The 17,479-nt window shown below is 36.7% G+C and overlaps 1 protein-coding gene across 3 annotated transcripts in view; it reads right to left on the reverse strand.

Moving 5' to 3' along the window:
• PARP8 (poly(ADP-ribose) polymerase family member 8) overlaps nucleotides 1-17,479 on the reverse strand; it is a 192,153-nt gene that overhangs the window by 11,966 nt on the left and 162,708 nt on the right. For all 3 annotated transcript variants that reach the window (XM_069556386.1, XM_069556384.1, XM_069556385.1), the window contains 10 exons: nucleotides 15,397-15,522; nucleotides 14,081-14,146; nucleotides 11,251-11,318; nucleotides 9,530-9,578; nucleotides 8,360-8,472; nucleotides 8,053-8,125; nucleotides 6,561-6,630; nucleotides 2,930-3,003; nucleotides 1,563-1,632; nucleotides 629-713 (listed from right to left, as the gene is read on the reverse strand). In XM_069556386.1, coding sequence (XP_069412487.1) covers nucleotides 629-713; nucleotides 1,563-1,632; nucleotides 2,930-3,003; nucleotides 6,561-6,630; nucleotides 8,053-8,125; nucleotides 8,360-8,472; nucleotides 9,530-9,578; nucleotides 11,251-11,318; nucleotides 14,081-14,146; nucleotides 15,397-15,522 — 794 coding nt within the window. The remainder of the gene's footprint in view (nucleotides 1-628; nucleotides 714-1,562; nucleotides 1,633-2,929; nucleotides 3,004-6,560; nucleotides 6,631-8,052; nucleotides 8,126-8,359; nucleotides 8,473-9,529; nucleotides 9,579-11,250; nucleotides 11,319-14,080; nucleotides 14,147-15,396; nucleotides 15,523-17,479) is intronic.

Genomic DNA, 17,479 nt, shown 5'->3' on the forward strand with positions numbered 1-17,479 from the left:
CTAATGGCTTTTAAACATCCATGTTTTTCACAGCTTATTAAAATAAAACAAAAACATTAATTGGATAAGAAAATGCTGTATTGTGCTTAGTTGCTCAGTTGTGTCTGGCTCTTTGCAACCGCATCTACTGTAAGCCTTCCTGGCTCCTCTGTCTATGGGGATTCTCCAGGCAAGAATACTGTGGTGGCTTGCCATGCCTTCCTCTAGGGGATCTTCTCGACTCAGAGATCGAACCCAGGTCTCCTGCATTGCAGGTGGATTCTTTACCGCCTGAGCCACTAGGGAAGCCCTGATGAGAAAGTGAAAGAAAGTGACGTCGGTCAGTCACGTCCAACTCTTTGCGACCCCATGGATTGTAGCCTACCACGCTCCTCGGTCCATAGGATTTTCCAGGCAACAGTCCTGGAATGGGCTGCCATTTCCTTCTCCAGAGGATCTTCCCGACCCAGGGATTGAACCCGGGTCTTCTGCATTGTAGGCAGACGTTTTACTGTCTGAGCTACCAGGGAAGTCCATGAGAAAATACTTGTTATATTTTAGCAGCTTAAGTGACCAAACAATAATGTAGTCACTATTACCTCATTTATGGAGAAGACAGTAATGTAGAATTTTAAGCCTTTACACTTACACAAAAAAGAATCTTGTGCAGACATGATCAGTATTTGGGACGACCCATATCTCTCCATGTTTGTGCAGGTCAGGTGAGGTGATCACTGTAAAGGGAAGATAAAATTAAAGAACTATTTTATTATAAATTACTATATTCCTTTTCTTAGAAATCCAAAAGCAAAACTGCATGTACAAATTAACATATGAAAAATGTTTCATCTTATTAAACTATCAAAAAATGTAAATAAAAACAGTGAAATGCCAAGCAGCAATTTTATGTTTGGAACACACTTAGCATAACAATAGGAAAGCAATCATTTTGTATTTATGATGGCAAATAGGTCCTGACTTGGGAACTAGGTAGAGGGCAACCTAGCATCCTCTATAACTATCAAATGTTGAAAAACCTAAAAGACAGTTACCAGTGGTTACCAAAACTCCCAACAGAAGAAGAAAAAATGAACTTTTAGCCACAGTCAGACTTTAAAGCAAGAACAAAGGAAAGTAGATGATATTGTAAATCACCTATCAATTTTCTATCCCAGGTTCAGAAAAGAATAATTTCAGTGTGGAACAAGAAAGACTTCCTGGGTTATCTACTCAGTGCTCAGTTCATCTTTCAGATTTTTCATGGTATTGTACATTCAGACACCAACATAAAGAGGAAGGGGTACAGATGAACAACAGAGATGAACAATACTTGATCAGAAAGAGATAATTACTCTTCTGAGATAGCTGCCAAGAATAAAATATAGCACTGTTTGAAATCTTGTCAGTTCTGCTCTTTAACCTTTATGATCTCTGTTGTATTTTCCATCTATGCTCTTCAAGATGGTCATAAGGAACAAAGCTTTCACTAGTCCATTATGAGCATTTTGTGACCACACTTACATTCTTAAATACTGGTAAGACTGAGAATAAATGCTATGGGGATTATAAAACTTTCAACTTACCTTCACATAAGGCTATGCATTTTAAGTTACGGCTTTGCAGGAACTGGGATTGCTGTCCTTTCTTCTGTGACTAAATTCCAAAAGAATTTAAGAATTAGAGTAAAAATGGAACAGTCACTCAAGTGAAAAGATCATCATTAAAAAGTCACTAAGATAGCACCAGAGTTTTAAAAAATGGCCTTTCTCAACTAGCAGTAATATCCTTGAGTTCTCTCTTAATGTCAGTATATATTTGTTAGATCGCTTAATTTCTGTACATAATCATAATTAAACCACTTTCAAAATAAGTGACCTGAAAATACTTAAAGTTCAGTAGCCACAACACAGAATCAGAACTCAAATTTAGTTTTACTGGAAGTCTAGCATCTCTAGAGGGAAACAAAGCTGCATTATCTTTTCAAATATCACAATGAATTTTTCTAGATCACCTCACTATTCAAAATCAACCCATTTTTATAACACATTAAGCCACAGAGGTTTTAGAAACATCTCATGAAGAAAATCTGGGGGTTTGTTTTTGTTTTCAGATATTAGCTTAGCTACACTATTTTTTTAAAAAATCTAAAGTCACATTATTTATCAGATGGATTTTAATTTGTCCAGAATGCTTGTTCTCTCTGAAACAACAAGGGATTTGTGTTTGTTCTTCTCTATGCCTGTAATGTTCTTTCTTCCAGACAGCCACATGGCTCATGTACTCATCACTTACAGGCACTGACTCAACTAGAACCTTCTCAGAGCATTCTTTTCCCATCATTCCATTTAACATTCATTCGAGTTCTATCTTCAACCCATAGCATTCAGCATCCTCTTTCCCTGATTTTTATCCAGAAGATTTACCACCATCTAACATTTTACTAAAATAAATAATTAATTTATTAAAGTTTTCCTGAATGTGGATGTTTTTAAAAGTATTTATTGAATTTGTTACAATATTACTTCTGCTTTATGTTTTGGTTTTTTGGTCCGTAGGTATGTGGGATCTTAGTTCCTTGACTAGGGACTGAACCCTTCCTGCATTAGGAAGGTAAATTCCTAACCACTGGACCATCAGGAAGTCCCATATTTAATTTATTTATATCCACTCAGTAGAATGCAGGTTTCAAGAGGATTTTTCCATTGTAGATTATCACTATAGCTCAATGACTAGATGTCCAGCATTTTAGTAGAAGCTCAATAAATATTTGCTGCATACTGATTGAATAAAGGCATCTGGATGATTATATTTTAGGGTGAGTTTTGTTTCTGTATGAGCAATGCCTAAAATAATTTTGCAGATTTAAAAACCTGAGTATTTATCAAAATCTTGCTGGCTAAGGGCGCTAGAGTTCACCCATCAGAGACAGTCACCCAAGTTGCTATAATACCTGAGATGCATTGCTGTTTTTACTGCTTGAAGCCGGCTCATCCTTGGCTGACACCTTCTGCTTCTTGTTCATCCCTAAAAACATTAGCAAAGTAATAATTTAGGGACAAAGCTGTATGATGCAGCTCAAAATACAATCCATCTACACTGCCAAGTTCCACTTCAGGCAAAGGCTTGACAGCATCAAGCCACAGACGGTCAAAAAGGGCTCCTGAAGAATCAGCCACTGTGCCCTGAGCAAGGAGGGTGGAAAGTCAGTGGGTTTGGAAGTTCTGGTCAAGTTACAAAGTGGAAAATACAATTTGTTTTTCTTTGTGTTGAAAAGAAGGATAGGCTCACCTCTTGCATGACGTTGACATAATCAGAAAATTTTTAAAACTTAATTTTAAAAGGCTTTTAGGACCAAACTTTCATTCTTATCATCTGGTGATGAGAAAATAGATAAGGGGTGGGAAATAGGAATGATTTAAAAAATATTAATACTGCCACTTTATGAGTTGCTGATATGTGCTCAATACCTATAGAATTTACTATTCCTCCTAATAAAGGAAAACTAAGTCCTTTTGTCTATGATACTCGCAAATCTTACCAGACTCTGTTAACTCCATGGTGTTTTTACTGTGAAATACTCCAGACAAAATAGAAATAAAATTCCTATCTGTTTAGAATAGGTAGATTTGTAGCTATACTTTAAAAAAAAAAATCCTCATCTACTATCCTGAAGTTGAGACGCCCGTTTGTTGCTGTTTCAATAAAAGGCTTAATAAAAATGGGTAAAGCCAAATTGCAAATGGTGTGATGTAAGCATTTTCCAAAGTAGACATTCCCCCAAAGATGCAGACATAGATGGAGTCAAGTTGAGAAACAGGCCTAAGGTTTCAGAGGCAGTTCTGAGGGAAGTGAAAGTATATTAGTCACTCAGTCATGTTTGATTCTTTGCAACCCCATGGACTGTGGCCTTCCAGGCTCCTCTGTCCATGGGAATTTCCAGGCAAGAATACTGGAGTGGGTAGCCATTCCCTTCTCCAGGGGATCTTCCCAACCTAGGGATCAAACCCAGGTCTCCTGCAATGCAGGCAGATTCTTTCCCATCTGAGTCACAGGGATAGTCCTATCTGAGGGAAAGGCAGAGGCTATTATATGAAGACGCTGGTCTGCTCTCTACCTCCTATATCTGCAGCCTTCAAAATCAAGTATGGAGGTACTTGAACTTATAGTAGAGGTTCTTACTTTTTCCTTTCAGATCAAGGACACTTAAAGAATTGGATGAAAGCTACGGATCCTCTTTCCAGGTAGATGCACATTCACACAGACAAATTTCACATTTGTATCCCCCACAAACCTTTCCATGAACCCATCTAAAGAGTCTGTACACCAGGATATGAAGCAGAAAATAGCAGCACTTGGTGATTTGTTGTGTTTTTCTTATCTATGCTGAGGTTGCATTTATTTATTAAAACTGGCTTTATATTACTTTTTTATTGTGTTCTGGTTTAGTAAGATTTAGAGTCTGACTTAAGCTGACTTGAATCATCGTCTCCACAGAACTATGTTATTTTCTTTCCTATACTATCTTATTATTCTGATATTTATTTTCCTAGTGTTATTTGGGCATACCGTATTTTCAAAGATCACTGCAACAATATTTCTCAACAATATGCTTTTCAACTATGTGACTTCACTGCTCTTTCATCAGGAAATGGAGTCTAATTCCCGGCCCTTGAATCTGGAGGGCCTTGTGACTGCTCTGACCAGTATCTGTATATGGGAAGTGGCACCATGTGACTTTTGACGCTGAGTCATAACAGGCATACATGTCTTCTTAGGACATGTACTCTGGAAAAGGTCAGGATAGAACTGAGAAATCAGATGCTGAGCTTGAAAGAGTATGAACTTGGACAAAGGAATCAGAGAAGTGAGCCTGGTTAATGCTCCCCTAGTTATCAGACCTCTCTAAGTCTCCTTTCCTACAACATGACGATCTTGAGACTTACCATACAGGCACCTCATGAACAACATCTCCTGAAGTTGTTTAATGGAATCATGTAACCACACACACACACACACACACACACACAAGCACATAAGCAAAACCAGCTATATATATGCAGTCTATTAAAAGTCTAAAAGGAAATGCACTCAACACTGAGACTGTAGGAAAGGAGGAAAATTTTTCATCTGTTATTTTATACCATTCTGTGTAGTTTCAATTTCTCTTTTTCTTTTTTGGAGGCTAATTACTTTACAATATTGTATTGGTTTTGCCATACATCAACATTTGCCACGGGTATACACGTGTTCCCCAACCCGAACCCCCCTCCCACCTCCCTCCCCATACCATCCCTCTGGGTCATCCCAGTGCACCAGCCCTGAGCATCCTGTATCCTGCATCGACCCGGGTCTGGCAATTCGTTTCACATATGATATTATACATGTTTCAATGCTATTTTCCCAAATCATCCCACTCTTGCCCTCTCCCACAGAGTCCAAAAGACTGTTCTATACATCTGTGTCTCTTTTGCTGTCTTGCACACAGGGTTATCATTATCATCTTTCTAAACAAAGAGCAAAACTACTTTATATTTAAACAATACATTTTTGTTCTTAAAAAAAAAAAAAAAAAAAAACCTGATCAAAGTGAAAGATTCCAAAGAAATATTACAAAGAAAAAACACCCCAAATTTTTACTACCTAAAGATTACAGATGCTAACAATTTGATCATCATTCTTGCCATATTTTGAATTCATGAGGCTCCTCCTTAGCACATGCTTTCAACTTATTCCAAAATTAAAACAATCTCATCAAAATATTAACAACAAATTGTCAACAAGTAGTATGGTTTTGAGGGTGTCTTTCTAAATCTAAGTTTTTCATATCATTTAAAACTTTTTTATGGGATATATAATAATACAACCCAGTTCAATGGACATGAATTTGAACAAACTCCAGGAGACAGTGAAAGACAGAGAAGCCTGGCGTGCTGCAGTCCATGGGGTCGCAAAGAGTTGGACATGACTGAGCGACTGAACAACAACATAATGATCCAAAGGTAAGAAGTTGGCATGGTACAGAATTACATTCAATGATAGTGAATTAATTTGTATATAAACTTTACAGTGCTCTCCATAACACTTTGTACATACTATATTATCAATGTTTCATGTAGATGGAATAAAAATAGAAATGATTGAAAATTAAAAGTAACATTAAAATTTGTCAATTTTTAAAATTAACAAAACATATATTCCCCATTATACACTAGGGGAAATATTATAAATTTTGGCATGTGAGCTGTGTTTTTATTTCTGACACTTATCAAATGAATTTAATACAAATACATCAAATAAGCTGTGTTCACTTGATAAAAAGGTTGTATGGCTCAGTTGGTAAAGAGTCTGCCTGCAACTCAAGAGACCTGGGTTTGATTCCTGGGTTAAAGAGAAGGAAATAGCAACCCACTCCAGTATTCTTGCCTGGAGAATCCCATGGACAGGGGAGCCTGTCAGGCTACAGTCCCTGGGGTTGCAAGAGTCAGAGACGACTTAGTGACTAAACCACCACCACTACCTGGAATATACAACAACAGCAAAACCCTAATAAATGTGAGGTCAGAAATGGAATACAAGCTTACCTGAGTAACCAAATGATATGCTTGACATTGGACTAAGATAGATTCCACTTCCATACATTGCACCGTGGAGCTAAAATGGAAAGAGGTAGGAGAGGAAGCTGTCAGTTCATGGTTTTAAATGTTAATATTTCACAAGAGAGGACCATCATCTCATGCTGGAACACTTAGCTCTTAGAAAATGTTAAAGCCTTTATTCCAAGGTCTATTTGGAATTTAAAGAGTACTAATATCTTTGTCCTTAAAATTAAGAATGCACTGATATATGAAAAATGAAAGCCAAAGAATAAAATCCTTAGAAAAGATTTTCCATTCTATTGATGACAGAGAGTCACTTAGTATAACGTACTGGAATAGTATGTTAATGGCTCTAAAATACTGAAAACAGGCTGAAACATATGTGACAGAAGGCTGATTAGGATTCACCTATTTGTGTACCAATAAAATATCCTATTCAGATTTTCATTATACAACACTGTCACCCCATTATTCTCCTTCAAATTTTTCAAGTTACAGAGTGCTTTATTAACTGAAACTCTGACTAGTGTACTCCTCAGAACAATTAAAATTCTCTAATATTACTTCCATATTCTAGGACCCTCATACCCCTTTTATTGTACACCAAATATTAATTCAATCAATTTGTATTTATGGGCATTTATATTTAATTGTATCATCCCAATTGTCATCAGAGTTTGTAATTTTGTACTGGTAACTGGGTTGAAGATCTCATTTCCTGACCTCCTTACATCATCAGATAAAAATGAGTGGGGTGGAATGCTGGAGGTGAAGGGCATAAAGATGAGGACCACACCCACTAAATCCTGCTCACATGCTGCCCTGGAGCTTGAAAGGCAGATAGCCTATGGCTCTTTGGTGTCCAGTCTCCACTTCTCCACTTTGTTTATTCTTAGCCCCACCTTTTCTTCTGTTGGAAGTATTCACAGTAAGATAGTGCTCAAGAAATGTGTGTTGGATTAGCAGAGAGAATTCTTGTAAGGTTTTTACTTTTGGGGATTATCTTTTTCTTGTCATTGTTGTTTAGTCACTAAGTTGTGTCTGACTCTTTGCGACCCAATGGCCTGCAGCATGCCAGGCTTCCCTGTCCTTCACTGTCTCCCAGAGTTTGCTCAAACTCATGTCCATTGAGTTGGTGATGCTATCCAACCATCTTATTCGCTGTCTCCCCCTTCTCCTCCTGCCCTCAATCTTTCCCAGCATCAGGTTTTCGTCTTTTTTTCTAATTAAGTTTAAAGTGATTTTACTATTTCTCATAGGGAAACTCAATTTTCTTTTTCTTTTCATCCCTATATTGTATATAGATCAATTCTGCTTGACTTTGTGAAAATTACGAATGTCCATTAAAAAGTCAATGTGATTTTTTAACGCACACGTGCTTCACCCTTTGGCAAATAAAAACATCACACCAGGACTGCTTACTGAACTCCCATACTAAAGAATTATGAGATCGCGTTAAAGCATTCAGAAAATGTACCTGCAGTCGTGTATTAGAAGCAACAACCAGACCATTCCTCAAGATGGAGTGCCAGTTTTCAATGTGTGAGCCACTAAAACACAGGGAAAGAGCAGGAAAAGCAAAATCAGAAGTCAACGACGTTTTGATGGGGTCGAAATATAACAAGCCATGGTGCCTTCTCATAGCTCTGAGTTTCCTAGTCAAGTATCATGTAGTGACTGTCCTATGCTAACAACCAACTACTAAAAGAGGATGCTTTCCTCCCCCCACATTTATGGAAGACTGCGCAGGGAACTCACACCCCTCAACAGTAAGCCATACTCACTGAAATGCAAAGGTGCTTCCGAAGAGTTTTTTAGCAGCTCTAAAATTGGATTCTTTGGCTGGTGGACTGCTGAGAAGAAGGAACTGATGGGGTGTATGCATGAACTTCAGTTGCTGCCATTTAAAATAAGGGCACAGGAAAACATATCAAATTTAACGTATTGTCTATTTTCAAACTATAATATTTATATTAACAGGTCATTCATTTAACAAAACCCCTGCATAAGTGATAAATCACATGGAATTGCTGATATGAAGGATAATTCTTTAGGCTAATGGAAAAGGAATAGGAGACAGACAATCCAAAGTCATTTATATTTAGCTTTGGAATATGCTATGTAATCACATTCAAGCAGATCTGTCTTCCTAATTACATTTCTTTTTGAGACTTTTATTACTGAATTCCCTAAGTATCACAAACCATTTGGGGAAATATCTGAGTTTGCTAAGCAGAAAAGTTAGTTCAAGATTTTAGAATTGCAAAAATTATCATCATTATGCTTTATTTGCATATATTTATAAAATCAGAAATTGCCAACACTCAAATTATAGTTTTCCCCTTTGTTCATAGGAAAAAAGTAAAACAGACTTTCTTGAATTAGCTGCTTGATACACTGCTTGACACAAATTTCTAACTGCTGCTGTTCCACCTAAGATTATATGTACTTATATAGGAATCTAACATACAGGAATCTCATAGTTAAGAGATTCAGAGATGACAGACCGACCTGAGATTTTAGATACTGCTCCTGGGTAACGACCAGAACTGAAATCAGACTGCATTAGCTTTTTTTCTTTTTTAATTTGTAAGCACATTAGGCCCATAAGTAAGATATCTGGAGTCAGTATCTTCTCTGATACAGGAAAGTGAAGCTGTGCCAACATTCAACTGACAATGATAAAAAGCACGCAATCTCTAGATAATGTTCTTTCTATCACATGTGGAATAACTAAATGATTTCACATTGACTCGGTTACTTAAAAGCTCAGGGCAGCAGCCTGAAATTGAATTTGGTTTCTTGGAAAAACTTGAAACTGGAGCACATATGTCATTTCAAAGAATTAGGCTTAGCCTGAGTTTCCTTCAATTTCCTGGACAGGCTGCCTAAAAAAATCACAACCAATAAATAGCCCTCCCATTTCTGATTGTATATGTGAAGAAACAACTTACCCTGTTAACTGGCAGTTTCACAATATGTGACCTATTACTTGAAATAACCCTGAAATTAATTGAAATAATCCATCAGTCACAAATATACACCACATATATTTAAAGTTTTTTTTTTCTCAGTTGGTAAGTGATTAAAACTTATTTTTGCTGTGACATAAATTGAGTAATAATTATCTAATTACATCATTCTGCTTCACTTCCTGTAACAATTTAAAGAGCTGATGTAATTAAAAAAAAGATAATATTTTAATCAGAAAACAAAGAAGTAGCTCTTTAAAACTTTAGAGATATAACTTTTAATAACCACAATCTAAGATTAGAACTTGAATCACAATCTGCTTTCTCTGCTCTTCTCTACAATGTCTAACTAAGCATGAGTTTTCATGGAGATCTTTTTCCTTTCTATAAATATTTGAGCATCTTTGCACTGACACATACAGTGGTTTACATACAAAATGTTATTAACTGTATGTAAGACAATGAAGTTGAAAAAAATCAAAACTTTAGGTATTTGACAGAACTAATTGCTTTATACTTGTCAGCATAGAAAATCATAACTAAACTAATTGTAAAACATGTTGGTAAATTTCCCTCTGCTTGAAAGAAGAGTGACTAATAAGTTCAAGGAAATGATCACAAATAATTAAAAGTGAAAAATCAAGCTGACTTTAGGGATAAAAAGAAAGATTGGATGTTTGAAATGTTTGTCTTCATTCTAAATATGACAGAATGAGAATTTGAAAGGTTAAAAAAGAAACAACTATGTGTTGTTTTACTCATCAGAATTTTAATAATAGATTATGAAAGGTACAAAGAAGAAAGACTTGTAAAACCTAATTTTTGTCATGATTTTACTAGAATAAATTTAATATGTTTTGTAAGGTTCTGTAAGTGAAAGTTAACTAATTATGATCATGAGTAGCCAGAGTCTTTCTCCTTTCCTAATCTTTACATATTTTTTAAAAAACTTCCTGGTTTTAGCATAGAATAAGTACTCATTCAGATCAATCTCGTATAGTCTTCCCATTTGTCTTATCGTGTGATAATCATGATGAATCCCACAGCCTTTAGTTGTCAGTGATTTTAAAGAGACGTACCTAAAACCCCCAAAGATACAATGAGTAGATACTATTGTTTTCTTTTTGCAGATGAGAAATCAGAGGGTAAATTACTTGAAGTAAGTTGTAGAGCAAGATGAATGCTCAACCCACTTCTCAACTATTCTTAGTCTAACTCTTCTTCTAGCATCCATGCTGAGCTAATGCTGTGGCCCTCACCAGACTTTCTCTGAAACAGAACATCCTCTGTAGTCATCAAAACAAGAGTTTATCAAATTTATACTCTCTTTGTTATGGGAGCAAATTATACAAAACATACATTTAAGAAAGATTTTCAGTAAATGTTTGAAACAGTTTGATCACTTAGTTAACTAGAAAATTAAATGAGCCAAAACAGCTTCACCATGTAATATAGTCAAATTTTTTAAATCTATAGAGTCAACCACTCAGTATATCCGTGTATTGCATATGACAGCATTTTCTTCCCCTTGTGATGTACAAGTTTTAATTAAAGTGAAAGTCATTAAGGACTCCTGGACTATAAAATCACCAGTCCTCATAGGATTGAGGAACTGTAGCATTGCAGGTCTCCACCCCCCCTGCCTTAAAGCAGGCAACAGAAAATGATGCTGCTTTCATTAAGAGGAAAACTAAATTTTATACCATTGCAGTAAGGGATGAGCAAGGGGGTCTTGTTTATCCATCTGCTTCTTGATTTCCAGATATGGTGCCTGGAAAACAAAAGTCATTATGCTCCTTGATTTTTCTTAAATTATTTTACTTTTTTTTTGCAAAAGGAAAATCACCTTGAACAGGTATGCCTAATCCAGCTAAACGTGAAGACTTGTTGTGACATGATAACAACGACCATTACCCTAGTTGCTTCTCCCCAAGATGACATGAACTCTGACTTTCCACACTGCACAAAGGACTTGCCAGAACATTTGGATAAAAGGCTTAAATCAAATTTCAACCTGGCTCCCATGCACTGGGCCAAGTCCCTAGACTCCTGCTGAATCTTTGCTCAAGAAAACCCAATGCTGCCAAAACAAAAGGTACCAACCCACACTGCTAACCATTCAGTAATTCTCTACTTACCTCCTGTGGAATTTTCTAGTTCCCCAAAGTCCCTTATTTTCACTTCTCTGTAGCCCCGTTTTGTTCCCTCTTTGTTTTCACCTTAGAAACCTCGGTCTCCTTGTTTTACAGAGAGGTGACCTCAGCTCACACTGCCAATCTCTCTCCTCTACTGCAGTACTTGATTAAATCTGTCTTGCCACCCTTACAAGTGTATGGTCTCTCTTTGACATTTTTAACTTTTAACTGACATTAAAGCAAAACTTGTAATAGCTATAATCGTGCTCCTATCTGAGGGTACTGACACTGGGTAGATCATTCCATGAAAAATCTGGACAAGATGTACATAAGACAACTCCTTTTAAAAGTATTGATGGAACTAACACATATATATGGAATTTAGGAAGATGGCAATGACGACCCTGTATGCAAGACAGGGAAAGAGACACAGATGTGTATAACGGACTTTTGGACTCAGAGGGAGAGGGAGAGGGTGGGATGATTTGGGAGAATGCCATTCTAACATGTATACTATCATGTGAATTGAATCGCCAGTCTATGTCTGACGCAGGATGCAGCATGCTTGGGGCTGGTGCATGGGGATGACCCAGAAAGTTGTTATGGGGAGGGAGGTGGGAGGGGGGTTCATGTTTGGGAATGCATGTAAGAATTAAAGATTTTAAAATTTAAAAAATAAAAAACTAAAATTAAAAAAAAAAAAAAGTATTGATGGAATTCACCCAGACAATTAACCTTTTCATAGAATGAAAGGCAATCTGTTTATGGCAATTTAGGTCTCATCGATAGGGCAGTACATTCTAGAAAATAGGATAGTATAATGTTATATTTATTTGGAGAGGTTTAAAGCATCTGATGCAATAAAACCTAACAGTATCCTTATGAGGTGTATGCTGAAGGAGGATGCAGCTTTACTCTACCATCTCAGCAGAGAAGAAACTGAGGCATCAAGCAATCAAGCAACTTGCCCAAGGTCACAAGCCACATCACTGATGAGGAAATTATACCACGTGGGCCTCCAACCTCCCAAGATGACACTCAAGCATCTCCACTGCCTCCTATTAAAAAAGCTTACACATGACCCAGAATAAAGGAGGCAATTCTTGGCACAGAGCTGATCCCAGAGACAGAGTCTGCAGCTATTCTTAAAACCAAGAATGATCTGGATCTATACAGTACAAATATTCCATACCAAAGTCTTTGGTGACTAAAAGCGTATAATCATGGGTAAGATACTGCAGTAGGTTCTTTCTTCCCCCTCAGTGGAAATGCTTTGATTGTTTTCTTTTCCTTATACAAATAATACAAATAATTCCTTTTGTTTGAAAAGGAATTCGGATAATGTAGAAAGGGCATAGAAAAATGGCTAGAAAGAATGATGGCTTTTAAGCAAATAATATAACTTGTGAATTAAAAGATCTATTTATCATTGTCTGACACCTACTATTTGTTGAATGAATGAATATTTGACTTCATAAATAAGTATCACAAGAATTAAGAATAAAATATGGGAATATAAAAATGTACTTTGTCAGGACATCTGCAAATGGAGTAGATGTGATGGTGGGGGGAGGGGGGCGTGGCACAGAAGCTTTGTGGGCCCCAAGACTGGAGAAATCACTATTCCTTCCCCAGAGAAAGGCAATGACTGAGAGTAACACTTATTATAAACCTGCAAGGGCCTCTAGGGCAACGCAAGCCTTGAAAGCACCATATGCAAACTGAACCCACAATGCGTGTTGTTGTCAATTACAGGTTATTAATTTCTACTTATAATGATGAGCCTTAAACCTTTCTCCAAGTCTTTGGCAGCAGAAAGGCCTCAATAATTCAATAAGATGTGCTTTTCCAAGTGTTGGACTATAGCCCAGTGACATATTAGACTTTCGTAATAAACCCAGATCCTTGCTCATCAAACTCTTCCACCAAAGCCTCCCTAATGGCCAAAAATATAAGCTCTCAAGGAGTCTGGTGTCTTTCAAAGTTGTTTTGAGATTTTGTATAAATATTCAATATTTGTTTTTATTTTAACATTACAATGATGTTTTGAAATGACTACCATTAATTAAAGCTGACAGTCTAGGAAGATAGTACCAGATTTAACTTTTGCCTTAAGATATTCCAACAAATTCTCATCTGAGTTTGAGAACAGAGAGTTAGGATTATATTTATGCAATTACCCTCCAAAGTCACAGTGGTAGCATGCCAAAACACTGATGTGATTTCATTAAAACATCCTAGTACAAAACAGTTTTAAATTTTTTATGATTTTAATTATACTCTCACACAACAGGAAAGTCTTCATTTTACTGCATGGTCAGTACTCTCAGATATTTTAAAAATATCATTTCACTCAAGCAAAACTGAACTGTATAAGACCACAAGATGATATACTTACTTGTGTCATTTCTCTAATAGAAGTTATGCTATCCAATGCTTTCATTACTCGATCATAGTTCTTCTTCTGTTTGAAGGGGGAAAAATAGTATTCACTACAAGCCTTTGCAAGTCTGCACATCACTAGGCAAACATATTATTTCTGTACCTGAACTTTCCATCAGGGTCAATTTGAAAGCAATGAGTGTGTTGTGTACATAAAAGGGAAGACTTTAATAAGATGGCTCAAGGACATAGCATTTATAACTGAGTCAGAGGGAAGAAAAAAGAAAACAATGCCAGTTTTAGCGTAAGTATCAGTACATAAAACCATGTTCAGCTTACAGGGGAAAAACTCTTAGTACAAAAAAGCTATTAGGCTCCTGATTTTTGTTTTCACTACTAAAAAGTTAAGCCATGATGAATAGAGTAAGCACAGAATCCTTCTGAAACACGAAAATCCACTTTAAATCTTATAATTTCATCTTGCTTTTATTTTCTGTTGATTAGAAGGTTGTTACCAAAAGAGTGTGACTAGTAAATGTGTAAATGAGACCATACGCTCAACAGATAATTCATCTTTAAGAATATTGTAAATATGTGCGCTATTACCATTTATGAAGGAAAGTTTTTCCTAGGAAATTTTATACAGTCATTGTTTCCATAAAATGATTTCAAGATGAGTAATAATAGAAACTGAAGCAATTTTGTCTTTCATGCAACTTGAAAATTGTGTTATTTCAGAAGAATTCTGCCTAACCTCCATGAATATTTACGAAATTGGTGTCTCAAGAAATGACAGCTGATCAACAATAGTAATTAAACTTTTAGTAACCTTCAGATAACTGGGGAGGGAGAGCAGGGAAGGCAAGAGAGGGTAAAATAAAAATACGAAAGAAAAGGGAAAATTTGTCCCCTTACCCATGATCCTTAAAAATGAGACTACATATGTTATAATCTCAAAATAATATGTAATGAAATTAAAAGTCATATCGACCATTATAAACCAATTAATTAGAGCTATTTACCTACCTTCTGTGCAGTTGGAATGAGTAAAGATCAGCATGGGAGGGAATTAAATGGGTCTAGTTTCGTGACAGTAAAGTTAGGAAAGTGATTTTAAAGGAGAAAAGGAGAGAACTAACAGGGTACATGAAAGACAAGGTGGAAGTAAATCAAATGTGTGGATAAGAATCATATTTGCTAAACAGATATAGAGTTCACGACAGGTCGTGGATTTGATGAGACGGTAATTTAGCTAAGAAAGAAGAAAGCTAGTGAGACTGAGTCTCAATTATTATTACAGGAAACGGGTGCTGTGCAGAGGTGATTACTTACCCTGGGGTTGAAGGCCAGCATCTGAGGATCGTTAGGATCTACCACAGAAGGATATGGCTCGAAAATGACAACTTTTCTAGGAGATTCCAATGCAGACCTACACATGGATACTAGTAGATCTACCACCTTGAAATACACACATAAGATAGTTAATACCCTTCAGGTTTTATTAAGAGCTTTGCCATTGTTTCTCCCTCTCACGGTAATTAATTGCAAAGACTCAAGATAGCTATTAATCTCTGAAGTCTTTAATTTGTGGCTTTAGACTAAGTTTGACCAAGCTTGACTATTAATTTAAAGTAATTAATACACGTTGCTTCCAACTACTCACATTTTAATATCCATGTCTCTAATATGTCTTTGTCATGAATACATACAATGTGCTAACAGTGTTGCAGGCTCTATGGCAAGACAGTGCACAAGACAGGCTCTTGCTCTTGTGGAATTCACATTTCAATGGAGAGAGTGTGTTGAAAAAAACAGTTAAACAAATATATGCTTAAAGACAGTTCCTGGCAGTGTCAGATGCTATTAAAAATAAAGCAGGCTTACGAGACCGAGGCAGTAGAGAGGACTGTTTCAGAGGGGCTAGGAAATGTGGTGATGTTTCTACAGAGACATGAACAAAGTGGGAGAGGAAGACGTGTGACTATCTAGAAAGAAACCATTCTAGGTGAAGGAAACTACCGAGAATGAGTCCGACCTACTCCAAGAAAAATAAATATCCTGACATCATCTCACTTCTTCCTACTCTCCTCTGACAAGGGCCATTAAAGACCGTTGGCTTGTTAAACAAGATGATTTTCTTCCTATGTTCTTCTATGATTCTTCTGGACAATTTTCTAAGAGGCAGTAGTATGTAGCAGTTAAGAGCATGGCTCCCTTCCCTAATTCCCAAAACAATATGCTTTAGCAACCAAATCAAGAAAACCAATACTAAGTAGAGAGAGCTCATCAGAACACAAGTATCTATAGTGTGATAACAAGAGGCCTCATAAGGAAGCAGCTGACTTAATCTTTATAAGGAAAGATAGCACCAGAAAGTTTTCAAACAGGCACTTAAACAATGCACAGTAAGAGCAAGATGATTTTTGATTCTTAAAATGTGGTTAATGAGGAGGCACTGTGACCTAATGACAGTGGGGCTCACTCTGATGTGTGTATACTCACAAAACACATCCACCCAATTACAGCATCCAGAATTTCCAGTGACTGAAAACAATTAGCAACACTCAAGCCATAGAGTATAGGATCTATAAATAACACCCCCCAAAGTACACAGACGTAGATACCCCTAGGACTTACTCAGAAAATGATAAAACTAAAACAGCTAATATGCCTCTACTACGTTATTCCATTTATGTGTGTATGAGCACACAAACTGGATTCTAAGCAACAGGTATAATAATAAAGATATAATACGTAAGAGAAGACTCTACACATGGACATCACCAGATGGTCAACACCAAAATCAGATTGATTATATTGTTTGCAGCCAAAGATGGAGAAGCTCTATACAGTCAACAAAAATAAGACCAGGAGCTGACTGTAGCTCAGATCATGAACTCCTTACTGCCAAATTCAGACTTAAATTGAAGAAAAGTAGGGAAAACCACTAGACCACTTAGGTATGACCTAAATCAAATCCCTTATGATTATACAGTGGAAGTGAGAAATAGATTTAAGGGACTAGATCTGATAGACAGAGTGCCTGATGAACTATGGACGGAGGTTCGTGACACTGTACAGGAGACCGGGATCAAGACCATCCCCATGGAAAAGAAATGCAAAAAAGCAAAATGGCTGTCTGGGGAGGCCTTACAAATAGCTGTGAAAAGAAGAGAAGCGAAAAGCAAAGGAGAAAAGGAAAAATATAAGCATCTGAATGCTGAGTTCCAAATAGTAGCAAGAAGAGATAAGAAAGCCTTCCTCAGGGATCAATGCAAAGAAATCGAAGAAAACAACAGAATGGGAAAGACAAGAGATCTCTTCAAGAAAATTAGAGATACCAGAAAATACAAAGTGTTGGTGAGCATATGGAGAAATTGGTACCTTTGTGCAGGGTTGATGGGATTGTAAAATG

This window comes from Ovis canadensis, chromosome 16 (assembly GCF_042477335.2).
Source record: "Ovis canadensis isolate MfBH-ARS-UI-01 breed Bighorn chromosome 16, ARS-UI_OviCan_v2, whole genome shotgun sequence".
NCBI classification, from domain to species: Eukaryota; Metazoa; Chordata; class Mammalia; order Artiodactyla; family Bovidae; genus Ovis; species Ovis canadensis.